Source organism: Lissotriton helveticus, chromosome 3_1, assembly GCF_964261635.1.
Source record: "Lissotriton helveticus chromosome 3_1, aLisHel1.1, whole genome shotgun sequence".
Lineage (NCBI taxonomy): Eukaryota > Metazoa > Chordata > Amphibia > Caudata > Salamandridae > Lissotriton > Lissotriton helveticus.
In genome coordinates this window covers 27,173,524-27,187,624 of record NC_136061.1, presented here as the reverse complement: position 1 = coordinate 27,187,624, position 14,101 = coordinate 27,173,524, and the positions used below count along the sequence as shown (strand labels likewise).

At 47.8% G+C, this 14,101-nt stretch overlaps 1 protein-coding gene across 7 annotated transcripts in view; it reads left to right on the top strand.

Annotated features, from left to right (window-relative positions):
* The window catches only part of ZFAND2B (zinc finger AN1-type containing 2B), a 113,795-nt gene that overhangs the window by 21,254 nt on the left and 78,440 nt on the right, over positions 1-14,101 (top strand). For all 7 annotated transcript variants that reach the window (XM_078679144.1, XM_078679145.1, XM_078679146.1 and 4 more), the window contains exons 3-4: positions 11,657-11,751; positions 12,869-13,000. In XM_078679144.1, the coding sequence (XP_078535270.1) occupies positions 11,657-11,751; positions 12,869-13,000 (227 nt within the window). The remainder of the gene's footprint in view (positions 1-11,656; positions 11,752-12,868; positions 13,001-14,101) is intronic.

Genomic DNA, 14,101 nt, shown 5'->3' with positions numbered 1-14,101 from the left:
TAGTTCTTTATAGTAAGCGGTGGGATTTTTGCGAGGGTCAGGCAGCTGTGATTTTAAAGCAAGTCTTTCACTCCTTTTCCATGGCGTGTATACCCATTGTTCCTAAAACCGCGACTCTACTCTGGCTCTTGTAACTACATTGTTACCATCACGTACTTCTGGTATTTCAGGATGAAAAATAGGATGCACCTCCCTCATGGGATGTTGATAATCCCAGTTGGGACATTTTACATGGGATGTTGATAATCCCAGTTGGGACATTTTACAAACATTCTGCTTCGGTATTTCACTAATGTTTCTACGTTTTTGTACACTTCCACCGGACTTAGATCGAACTTATGAGCTCGGTCCAAGATGTCATACAATATTTGAGGGACCAATCCATCCTGAAAGCATTGTTCCCATGCATCAATAAGATAACGAGACATTTGATGCAAAGCATGTTGCTGCATAACTGGTTCAAGGTCCCTTATGGTACTCCACAAATCGGCCACTGTATATACATCCTTCCGCATCCATTTAACTGCCTGACCTGGTCAGAGCCGGTCGCTCCTCCCGCCGCGTGGCCCACCCCGAGTGTGCCCGGGACCCGCTTGCCGCCGCCAAGTTTGTATCTGCCCCCTGAATTGTGCCTGTAATTGTTAATTTTCATTGTCAACTGTTGTACCCCTGTTCCCCTGTGCCCCTGCTCTCGCTCCCAGTGTTGCGCCAGTATTGTTTCTGCCCCCTGCCCCCTGACCTCAGTATTGTGCCTGTATTTGTTTTGTTATCGTTTGCATCGTTGTGCCCCTGATCGTTCTGTGCCTCCACCGCCGTTTTCTGCCGCTGCTCCCCCGCGGCCTCCACCGCCGTTTTCTCCAGCATCACCGCTCCCCTCCCCACCCCACTTCCGCCTCCCAGCTGCTCCGCCCTCGCTCCGCCCCCCCCCCCCCCCACTTTCCATTTATGGCAGTCTGCACGTACGCGCAGCGTTCACGCGCCAATGGTGCGCCGAAGGCGCGCCAAAGGCAAGCCCGTCTGCGCCTGGACCGCACCCATCGCCAGACCCCCTGGCCCCCGCAGATGCCATCCCACCCGCCGGACGTACGACGCCGCCACCCTCTGCGTACTCAACACCGGCCGACTCCCCGGCTGCCACCGAACCGCCCCAGGACGCACCCACGGACCCTTCAACTGCCGATCCTGCAAGTTCTCCTGCATCCGGACCTGCACTGCACTGCTCCCGCCCCCGCCAAGCTGAGCACCAACAACAACCACCTGAAGTGCATCCTGCTCAACACCCGCTCCGTCCACAGACACGCCGTGGAACTATGGAACCTGCTCGACACCACATCTCCGGACGTCGCCTTCCTCACGGAAACCTGGATGAACGCCTCCTCAGCGCCCGACATCGCCATAGCCATCCCCGATGGATACAAGATCACCCGAAGGGACCGCGTCAACCAGACGGGAGGAGGCATCGCCATCGTTCACAAGAACACCATTCGCATCACGACCAACTCCGACGACACCCTCACAACCGCCAAACACCTTCACTTCCAGATACACACCGACCACACTCAGAGGCACCCTCATCTACCGACCCCCAGGACCCCGCACACAATTCAGCGAAGACGTCGCAGACTTCATCAGCCCACACGCCCTTCCCTCCGCTGACTACATTCTCCTAGGGGACCTCAACTTCCACCTGGAGAACAACAACGACAACACCACCACCACCCTGCTGGACAACCTCGCCAACCTTTCACTCAAGCAACTGGTGAACACCCCCACCCACTACGCCGGACACACGCTCGACCCAATCTTCTCCTCCAGCAAGTACATCTCCTTCAGCCACTCAACCGGACTACACTGGACAGACCACAGCTGCGTCCACTTCAGCTTCAGAAAGACCACGCCTCACCACCACCCACAACAGGTTCCCCTCAGGAGCTGGAACAAGATCACCACCGACCAGCTCACCACATCACTGAACCAGAACCCTCCCACCAGATCAACGGACCCCAACCAAGCAGCCAACAACCTCACACAGTGGATCACCAACTGCGCTGACGACCTCGCACCCCTGAAAAACCATCCCAGCAGGCCCGGAAGCAAGAAAGCCCCCTGGTTCAACGACTACCTCAAGAACTCCAAGGAGAACTGCCGTACCCTCGAGAGTCTGGCGAAAAAACCTGACCACAGACAACATGACCGCCCTCAAGCACGCCACCCGCTAACACCACCAGCTGATCCACACCACCAAGAAGTCAGCATTCAAGGACCGACCAGACCACAACGCACACAACAGCAAGGAACTCTTCAGCATCGTCAAAGAGCTCTCCAACCCCAGCGCCGGTAACGACATCACTCCCTCACAAGACCTCTGCGACTCTCTCGCCTCGTTCTTCCACAGCAAGATCGCCGACATACACAACAGCTTCGGCGAACAGACCACGCACCCAACCACAGAACCAACGCCCCCCACCACCACCCTCCGCGCCTGGACCCCTGTCAACACCGAAGACACCATCTGCACGATTAACACCATCCACTCCGGATCGCCAACCGACCCATGCCCCCACTACGTCTTCAATAAGGCCGACTCCGTCATCGCACCCCAACTCCGGGACATCGTCAACTGCTCCTTCAACACCGCCACCTTCCCGGAAAGCTGGAAGCATGCCGAACTCAGCGCCCTCTTGAAGAAACCCTCAGCAGACCCCACCGACCTAAAGAACTACCGCCCCATCTCGCTCCTCCCGTTCCCCAACAAAGTAATCGAGAAGACCATCAACAGTCAGCTTGCCGCGTTCCTCGAGACGAACGGATCCCTCGACCACTCACAGTCCGGCTTCCGAGCCAACCACAGCACCGAGACCGCCCTCATCGCAGCCACTGACGACATCCGAACGTTGCTCGACAACAGGGAAACAGCGGCCCTCCTCCTCCTGGACCTCTCCGCAGCATTCGATACTGTCTGCCACCGCACCCTAGTACAACGCCTCAGGAACATCGGAATCCAAGAGAAGGCACTGGAGTGGATCATCTCGCTCCTCGCCGGAAGATCCCAGAGAGTCCGCCTCCCCCCGTTCAGATCCAAGGCCACCGAAGTCATCTGCGGCGTACCACAAGGATCATCACTCAGCCCCACCCTCTTCAACGTCTACATGAGCCCCCTCGGAGCCATCGCACGCCAACACAACCACAACATCATCTCCTACGCCGACGACACCCAGCTAATCCTCTTCCTCACCAACGACCCTGCCACCGCCAGAACCAACCTACACGAAGGGATGAAAGAAATAGCCGAGTGGATGAAGAACAACCGCCTGAAACTGAACTCTGACAAGACGGAAGTCCTCATCCTTGGATCATCACCCTCTGCCTGGGACGACTCCTGGTGGCCCCCGGCCCCAGACAGCGCACCCAAACCAACGGACCATGCACGCAACCTGGGCTTCATCCTGGACTCCTCCCTCTCGATGACCAGACAGGTCAATGCCGTCTCATCATCGTGTTTCAACATTCTACGCATGCTCTGAAAGATTTTCCGATGGTTCCTCACCGAAACTAGGAAGACGGTCACCCAAGCACTCGTCACCAGTCGACTGGACTACAGAAACACCCTCTACACCGGAACCACAACCAAACTGCAGAAAAAACTCCAACGCATCCAGAACGTCTCCGCACGACTCATCCTGGACATCCCCCGACACAGCCACATCTCCGAACACCTGAGAGACCTGCACTGGCTCCCCGTCAGCAAGAGAATCACGTTCCGTCTCCTTACCCACGCACACAAGTCCCTCCACGACCTGGGCCCCAGGTACCTCAACAACCGCCTGACCTTCTACACTCCCACCTGCCAGCTACGATCGACCAACCACGCCCTCGCCGTAGTTCCACGCATTCGAAGAGCCACCATGGGAGGAAGATCCTTCTCCTACCTGGCAGCCAAGACTTAGAACTCCCTCCCCATCCACCTCCGTCGTACCCAAGACCACCTCTCCTTCAGGAAGCAACTCAAGACCTGGCTGTTCGAGCAGTAGCGGACCCCCCTCCCCCAAGCGCCTTGAGACCCTCTGGGTGAGTAGCGCGCTATACAAATTTCTTGATTGATTGTTCTGCTATAGCCTCCTTCTCACTATAGCCCAGTGAGGCTCTCGTAAACAGTCGCCTAGCGTTTATCCCACCTGGATCCCCTAGTGGAGTATGATCCCTTTCCTCAGGTGTCACACTAGCTGATTGTGATGTCCATATGGGACTCGGTGCTGCCAGGACTATACGGGAAGTTCCCGGGGGCTGCCGTGTGTCAGGGATAAGGGTAGCCGTGTCTCTTAATGAGGTAGGGGTGGCGCGAGTAGCACCCAGGGGGGTGAGAGACACGTCTACCTCCGGTGTGGAGGCAGAAGGGGTCGTAGCCGTGTGTAGAGGTACAGCGGGGTATATGCATTGTGGCGCGTATGGTGGGGGAGGTCGAACATTCAGTAAATCCTCTATTTCATCCTCTGGTTCATTCAGAGTCACATAACTTTTGTCTACTTGTAGCCTAAACTGCCTATCTAAACACTCGATATTTTGTTCGGTCTGATTTTTATCATGAGCAATGGCTTTCTGTGTTAGTCTGTCCTTGTTTTATCTTTATTAATTTCTCTGCTCTAATAAGTCTCCTTTTTGCTTCTTTCTGCCATGTATTAAGGGTGCCAAACATGGCCTGTCTGCTGCGTTTAGCAAACAGACGGTCCTGCAAATACTGAATCTTTTTCTCATCAAAGGATCCTGTCAGCGGCCACAGTAATTCTATATAATCTTTAGTGTATTTATGCCATAGGGTATTGAATAACAGTGGGGTAATCCCATGCTTACAATACATATCATAGCTGGGGCTCCCCTCCGGAGCGGCCGGTTGGCTTTCCTCCAGTCTCGTACCCCTCCGGCAAATACAGCCAAAGCATACTTTACTAAAACACGGTATTGCCCCTCCTGTGTCGTCTAAAATACTTCTAGCTGAAAAGACAAATGTTATTTACAACACTCTCATACACATGGCCATGGTCACAATCGAATTCTATCACACACAGATAAAAACGACAACAATCTTTACATCAACATAAAAGACGAACAATTTATATCAAACAGAAGGTGGAGCCCGTCGACTCCCACCTATGGAGAACTCAAGTTTTCTTTCAAATTCCTAAAAAGACCCAAAATCAAACATCAGAATCAAACAGTCTTGTCCTTGGACTGCCTAGAGATAGCCACACAGGTTCTTCAAACCACAGACCGACCTACGGACCATCCGACAGCCTTCATGGTTAACCTCCCAGACTATTCTGGCTGAGCCCGCTTTTTCAAGCACCGCTCCAGATCTGTCCGAGGGCTACCCAATCTCCGCTGTCAGCGTTTCCGAGAGCAATCCGTCCGGGTATAAACTTCTTCCATAAGTTACACCAAGGTGTCTGGTATTATCTCTATTATTCTCCAAGATATTCCAAAACAGGAGCGTCTGCCCATGCGGTCTTGATACTGCCCCATCAGACCCCCTTCTGAGTTCTCCGTGGCATAAAAACCACCAAATTCAAATCCAAAGGATATCCAACACGAGACGAAACAAAATCACTCACCTGGTGCACTCAGGTTCGATTGCAAGCTTCTCCACTGCCAACTCCTGTAGACCAACGTGGTTTTTTTTTTTTTGGTGTTTTTTTTTGCAGAGTTTTATATAGCGCGAACTAGACCCGAACCGAATCTGCTATCAGAGCGCTTTACATAGCACCAGTTACGTTACATGAGGACTGTTCCCGGGTTACACCCGTAGGACTCCGGCGTGGGGTCACTAGCAGCTGAGGCTCTCTCGATCGGGAGAGCGGAGCAACCCTCGAACTTTCGGTCGATTTTCCTCACCCCCCGATCAAGATAACCCTTCCCAATGTCCCTTTCCTTTCTGATTACAGAGGGACGACCCCAACGCGGAGTCCCGGCGGAGTCGCCAACTGAAGTACCGAAAAAATAATTACAACCCTATAGAGCTATACTTACAAATAGCCCTAATACCAATTGCCAATAATCAGTCCCTTGGCAGTGTAGAAGGTTCAATCGTTTATTAAACAAACCACTCTGCCAGAGGAGCCTCTCTCAACATAACCCCTCGAGGTCCGCCGAGAAGACTGCTGGCACATTATCAACCGATCACATATATACTGTTACATTTCGAAACAGTTACCTAAGAAGGAAAAATACAAGTTGGTACAGGTTGGTGCAAAGGACAGACCATATATGGAACACAAAGCATCCTTAGTTTAGCTCAGCTCGTTATAGCAAGGTCGAGGAGGGTGACTCCCCTCTGCCAGCTCTAGGAGAGTCCACACAGCACCTCCTGGAATGTGCTTATCCAGCCTTCCCCTACCTACAACCTTGACAGGCCTAACTGGCAGAAGCAGCAGTTGGCTACATTTATCAGACTATTTCTCAAGAGAACGATTCTTGCTAAGTATAATGGCAGGTTTCCGTAGGTTTCCATTAATGCTGCAAGCAGACTAGGCCACAAAATGGCTCTGGTCGGGCTAATCTATATTGCAGAGAAAAGGTAAAGCACTAAAATAAAACATACATTGATCCCTCCACTATTACATGTGAGCTTATTAACACTCAAACGCCTTCATTAGACTGATAGATGCATCACGCTAATTCTTAACTGTTACTATAGGTTTTACTAGACCTAATTCAGATTTCAGTTCCTCATTGTGTGTTCTTAGGCAATTGGTTTATTAATCTTTTCCTCCTTTTTCTTCATGATCACAAATCTGAGGACCGGAGGAAAGAATGAATGTTTCTAAATTGTTTGAAAACTATCCCTTTTAAAATAATCCCGCACTTTGAGTAACAGTGCTGTAAGAGATCCTTGCCACTTGCTAGATGGTATGCTGAACGCATCTTTATAATCTTCAGAGTTCATGAAGCATGCTCCATTATGTTCATCCCAACTGTGTCATTTAGCCGGTGGTTCTCAGTCCTAGAGGCCGTGAATGCTATTTTATGCATGTGGTGACCATTTACAGGATTTTTGCTTAGTGATGATGGCGAAGGCAAGAAATGTGAGTATCTTTGGCCACATAATGATAGTGATGTGAAAAAAGTAGACTCCGCATTATTAGATTTTTACTGGAAAATATGAGTGCTGTAACAGACCTAATCAAAAAGTCTGAAAACACCCTTGTCTACCAAGTGTTCAGTGTTAATCGGTGTAGATGTGTAGCATCTTCTTGAGAGTAGGCTGGGCAGTTGGTAAGCAGAGAAATATTGAGGAGCAATTCAGGAGATATTTCTTTACAATGTATGACAGGCCTCGAAAAATCCACTTGCAATTGCGAGTGAGATTTTATCAGGTTGAGCTTTTTTCAGCATTCACTCGTCCTTGCTGGCGAGTTAACTTAAGCTGAAAGTAACAAGTGCTCTGTTCGTTCAAGAAGTGAATGAGCACTAAAATGCCTTTAAATCTCGTTTATTTACAACAAGGGGTGGTGATGGACAGAGTCTCTGAATTAAGCAGAGTACTCTCACCCAGTCAAGAGATCAGGGCTAGATCCAACACCGTTTTTTAGCTCATTGCACCATCCCAGTTTCAGAACCTGGCTGTATGCAAATTAGTCTGTCCCTGGCCCAGTGCATCATGGGAACAGGGCAGACCAGACTACAAAAGCCAATTCTTACACTGGGAAGGAAACAAGCTTCCGGGGACCGGTTTCTGCCATTTCAGGCGTCTTCGGCCCGGCTTGCTTGAATCCTGATGGTGCCATGAGCAAGGGACTCACATCTGAGTATACCCTTCCACGCTTAGGGTGGACAAAATTATTTACAACAAGGGGTGGTGATGGACAGAGTCTCTGAATTAAGCAGAGCACTCTCACCCAGTCAAGAGATCAGGGCTAGATCCAACACCGTTTTTTAGCTCATTGCACCATCCCAGTTTCAGAACCTGGCTGTATGCAAATTAGTCTGTCCCTGGCCCAGTACATCATGGGAACAGGGCAGACCAGACTACAAAAGCCAATTCTTACACTGGGAAGGAAACAAGCTTCCGGGGACCGGTTTCTGCCATTTCAGGCGTCTTGAAAACACCCTTGTCTACCAAGTGTTCAGTGTTAATCGGTGTAGATGTGTAGCATCTTCTTGAGAGTAGGCTGGGCAGTTGGTAAGCAGAGAAATATTGAGGAGCAATTCAGGAGATATTTCTTTACAATGCATGACAGGCCTTGAAAAATCCACTTGCAATTGCGAGTGAGATTTTATCAGGTTGAGCTTTTTTCAGCATTCACTCGTCCTTGCTGGCGAGTTAACTTAAGCTGAAAGGAACAAGTGCTCTGTTCGTTCAAGAAGTGAATGAGCACTAAAATGCCTTTAAATCTCGTTTGACACATTTGCTATCTGTTCAAGCACAGATGTCAAATGTCAGTTTGTCTTTTCACTACTTGTTGCTTATCTGTTCCTAGGATATGGTGTTTAATTTTCTTTCTCTTATTATAGTCTGTGCTTTTTTTCAAGTGATTTATCGGACAATAATTGTGAAACAAAAGGCTCTAACATGTCAGTTTCTTTTTCTAACACAACATTTAAAAGCAGCTTCTAAATGAATAGTACAAGTATTGAAAAATCCAGAATTATGGAAAAAAAATTGTAATTCTGAAATTTGATGCAAACAATGATTTACATAGGAGCAAAACTAATCAGAACACTTTACTTAGTGATGTGCAAATGACAAATATTTACAGAAACTCTATTTCCAGACATTGTCCAAACCACCTCAATAGGAAATTGTCAGTTTCAATGTAAAATCTGCTGATTGCAAACGACAATGTGCTGCTACTTTATGCTTCAGTTATGTATTTATTAAAAGTTCGTTTTTAAACATGATCTGCAAAACATTTGTGCCCTTCTCTGATGACAATGTGGTTAATGTACTGAAGATTGTCAGTGGTCATGTGTATCATACACGTGGTTAGATTTATATTATATATGGAGCAAAAGTTTAATCGATTAAATCAAACATGAGTTTTCTGTACAGTAGACGTGCTGAACTCTCGGATTTGAAGGCGCTCTCATATGTGATACTGAAGAAAATGGCGTCTCAGTGAATTATAATACTTGGCCAGGATCACATAATTTGAAAACGGTTCATGGGTCAAGAGCATTATATTTAGGACAAGTGGATTATTTAAGTCTGTAGATCAGCAGGTCTAGTAAAATATTTAGGCTATTTTGAGGCCTACATGAGAAATGGTTTGCAGTGATGCATAGAAATGTCCCTTCACCAACCATAGCATTTGAAGTCCGTGAAGCCTCACTGTGGTACTCTGCGCAAGTTCTAGATCCCTTCCCTAAAGGGGAAGGATCTCCGGACTCTGAAAAGTACTGCTTCATTTTTGACTGCTTCAATAACTGAGAGCCTATGCACCCAGTTCAATGCATATGTTGCTGAACTTGCCCCAGAGAATCACAATCTTCAGATGCACCAGTATTGGCCTGGAAAGCTGTCAGTGGCCAGAGTTAGCAAATTATGTACTGGCTGTTTAGGTGTTGCCTGTCACAATTGCTAATGTTGAGAGGACTTTTCACAGATAAGTTTACATGGGAAGGAAATTGCAAGCACGTATGACCAAAGACTCCCTGAAGAAGTATTGTATAGTGTACTGCAGTAAGTTTGATTTGTAAAGATATATTGGACCTCATATACACTGTTGAGGTACCATGCACTATCGGGGCGGAAAGCAAGCAACAATAAAAGCAAAACTTTCCATTAACACTGGAAAAACACTGTTTCTGTTATTTTTAATGGTGAGAAAATGTATAACCTCTGTTATTTAAAGGTATTGAACACTGAAAAAACCCCACTAGAATTTACGAACAATAGAAACTGAAAACAGAAAAGCCTAAATATATTCTAGCCCAACTACAGAAAAGTTTGCTCTATTTTCCACGAAGACATCTTGATCTGCTAATTAGTCTTTGCTGCTCACTTCCCTACTCCACGGTGAGCTATGCAGATAGACATTACTCAGCTACTGCATTTATTGAATGTTCCAAGCGGGCATTGGTTGGCAGTGTATGAACCGTCAATTGTCTACATGTACAGCTGAGTATTGCAGTGAGAAATCTTTCTAGCCCTGTAAATGCACCAACGTGCTGCCAACACTAATGCCCCATTAAAGAGACCTGTCCTGGGTCACTCCTCTCCCGACTCACCCAGTTCCATCAATGGGACCAGCCGCAGCTCTGACAGGGTTCCTCTGTCCTGCAGTCATAGTTCTATTCAGCTCGCTCTGTTGAGGCCAGTGCAAATGTTCATCCTTTTAACTCTTCTCTTGAACAGGTTTTAAATAGAACTAATGCTGATTTATTTCTACAACAGCTCACTTAATATTCTCGAAATGTAATTGCTTAACTTAACTTCTATAGTCCTTGTTCTTAACTTCTATCTAAACATTTGTCTGATGTGCTCAAAAGGACCTCCCAGCCTGACAAGCATGCTGTCCATAACCAACTAATTCCTGGTCTTGTTGAGCAGAATGAGTGGAACCCAACAGTTCTTTGGAAGTATTTACAGACCGCCAGTGTCCTTATTTACTTCCCTGTGAAAGACTTCAGAACAAGATATTGGTTAGTGCAGCTCTGCTCAGTAGCTGGTCGTACAATTCAGACCAAGGTCTCTGCGCACACACAATTGCGGAGTTCTACCCTTGGTTGTTTCTGTTACTTGGACAATACCCACTAGAATGTGCCCACTGGCTGCTCCTGTGCTACATCCTGTCAGATAAGGTGGCCTTGCCCACCAGAGAGACCAGCGGCCCGAGTGATGCACTGTTACTTGAGACCTACAGAGGTCAGTGGGGTAATCCTGTCCCGTGAGGTCTGATAGAACGAAGTTGACTTCAAGTTGATCATTTTTAATTGAAGGATAACAAACTTTGTATGCTTGCATGAACAGTTTCAGCGAAATATGTAATTATTTAACATATGGGCACACGGCTTGGATTTCATTTTTTGCTGTTATATTGGATGTTTAAACTGACTGCAGTCATGAAAAACTAGTAATAAACTGATGTCTTTGTTCATCCGCATCACATTTCTGACAAGCTAGCAACGCAAAACCAAAGGGTATGCCCAGATGTGGTTCCCTTGCTCACTTTGCCGCTGGATTCAAGCTAGCCTGGCTGATGACCGCTGATTAGCCAAAAAAACTGTCCCAGGATGCTTGTTTCCGGTCCAAGGAAGACATGGCTTGGCAGTTCGGGCTGGACTGTTCCCATGAGGCACAGGGTCAAGACAGATTTGCATATGGCCATGTCTGAACTGGGGTGGTGGAGTGAGCTAAAGAATGATGATGGATTAAACCCAGATCAGTTGACTGGGGGTGAGTGCTTGCAATGTTCAACACTCCGTCCATCATCCCCTTTGGTTTTGTATTGTTCGACAAGCTAGCAACTGCTAGCTCTCTCTCGTTTGAGAATGCTACTCAGTTGCATGGACGGACTAACCCCTCCTTCACCCCCCCCCCCCCCCCCCCCCCCCCCCCTCTTGGTATTTGTGTTCCTCTGGGTTGGCTTAGAGGCAGCTGGTATTGTACATGACTTTGCTGTTTGAGGATCCTTATCCTTGCTTTGCACTACCATCTCTACAGATTTCCTGCCCATGAAATGTGACGCGTGCGAACAGATTTTCTGCAAAGACCACATCACGTACATCCAGCACTCGTGCACCTCTGCCTACAAGAAGGTAACTGCTGATCGCTCTTGGCTGCTGGTTCCAGAAGACCTCCTGATCTCTTCAGGCTAAGCTCACTTTCGTTGTCTTCATGTGTTGTTATTGCCGTCACCGTTTTCACTATTCTGTCTTCCATCTTTAGCCCCATTTCACTCCTTCTCATGCCCATGGATGCTGTGTGTTGGCAGTACTGACCTGTGCCATGTGTATGCTGCTACCTCTGTACCTGCTGCTCACTCTGCCCAGCTTTAACTCTAACTTTTTTACGCTCTGTGCTAAACACTAGCTTTCCTTGCACAACTGTCTCTGAGCTCTTTCCTCACACTCATGAGCTCAAAGGATTCTTCTTTCTCACAACTTGCCAGGAGCCTACAGCAAGCTCCGCTTGAAGTCTTGCGTTTGTCTTTTTTAGAGGGCGCTTTTGGCACTCACGCCTATTTTTCCCTTCCTGTATTTTGCTCTTGTGTCCCGATTGTTGAATTCTTCCATGTATAGATATAGGCTGCCCACTCTTTCATGTACTGCTGTTCTCTTCTATGACTCTGGCTTCCTCCTGCCTAATTAAGTGTAGAGACAAACTCTGAACGAGTTGCATGTTGCGGGTACTAACTGAATACTCTGCTATGAGCTGAGCTCTGAGCTTGCAACATGCCTCTTAGTCTGTGTGCCAGTCACCCCATGCCGAATGTCACCTTTACAGCGCTTTATTACAACTGGCCAGTCAATAAAATGTACACATCCTTTCCTGTTCATGCCTAGCTCTGGTCCAGTTGTTGTTCCTTTCTACTAGATAGAGCCTCTTTCTTCTGTGTCTGCTTCTGACCTTGCACCGCTTTCCTATATTCCGTGGGCAGTGACTGAATCTGGCATGCCCAGTCTACTCTCTCTTCTGACTATTCCTGAACATAGGGCAAGGACTGCAGTCCTGCTTCCTCCTCACCCGACTGGACTGGCGCTTTACTTCTACCATATTTTCCTTTTGTCTGCGATTCCTTCTGCGCCCCAGCCCCGATGCCCAAACAGCTTACGAAGGCTGGTGCGCTTGGTCGTCTCTTGTGATGATACGTCACTGCTCTCACCCGCTATGCACCTAGCGTGTTCTTATGCACCTGTGTGCTTGTATTTTCAGGATGTGCAGGTGCCTGTGTGTCCACTCTGTAACACCCCTATCCCTGTGAAACGAGGACTAATGCCAGACATTGTCGTTGGGGCACACATCGACCAGGACTGTAAGTCTGATCCCGCTCAGCGGAAACGCAAGGTAGAGTTTCTCTTAGCAACTTTCTTCCGCATGGTATTTTGTCCCACACATTTAATTTCAGGTGGAGAATGAAGCCAAAGTTGTGCCTTACAAAAATTGTTGACCTTCGGAAGCTGTAAAATTAAATATCTATATTTAGGTGTGGCAGATCACTGAGTAAAGCTTGTTGAAACTAATTCCCCCTTCTGGAACCACCACGATGGAAAGTGTCTTAAAACGTTATTTCTCCACCATGGGTTCTTCTGATATGCAAAACCTTTACATTCCACTCCACCAGGGAGGAGCACTGAGTACACTTCCTTTTGGTTTCATTAGATACCCAAGCAAAGAACAGTTGTAGTTGTTAATTGTACAGGATCAAATGGCTTTCGGCAGATAGGATTTCAATGCCATCTGCATATAATTGCACAGGCTGCTGCTTTTCTTTGGACTCTCCCAGGGCAGAAGCGGCTGGATGACGGATCCTTGCTCTCTGCTTCCTTCCTCTGTGCATTGTTCAACATGTCTAACCCATCTCTCCCTTTCTACATTGACTAGTCTTGAGGTATTTGAGGTATTTGCTAGACAGTGTCTGTGGCCTTCTGCCTGTGTTCTTAGGAGCTCCAGGAGACTGTCACCTTGTGGTAAGCAGTGACCTTCCTTCTGATGCTCACTGCCTCTACTCTGTTGTAACGAGCCTCTTCCTCCAGAGGTTTCATGCTGGTTGATGGTTACAATAACATCACGTGCGAACCATCTTTCCCTTGGTTTACACTGAGGAGAAAATGAAACTAAAGGAATGGCTGCCGTGCACTGACGGGGTTTTGGAATGTTCTTGGGTAATCCTGGCCCAAATAAGTAAATGTATTTACCGATGTGAGTGGGCCCTGCTCCATTTTACATCCGATCCACCATGACGGGCAGGAGTATTCCAATAAGATTGATGGTTTCCTTCACGGTCCACTATTGTTACAGGTAAGTAACATTTTCATTCTACACATTGTTACTCGACTCTGAAGTGAGGGGGGTAGGGTTGTAATTGCACCACTCTTCTGGGACAGTGTGAGCAACAAGGTATCTGCATTCAGCATGTTTTTGTGTTTTGTTTTTTTTTAATTATCT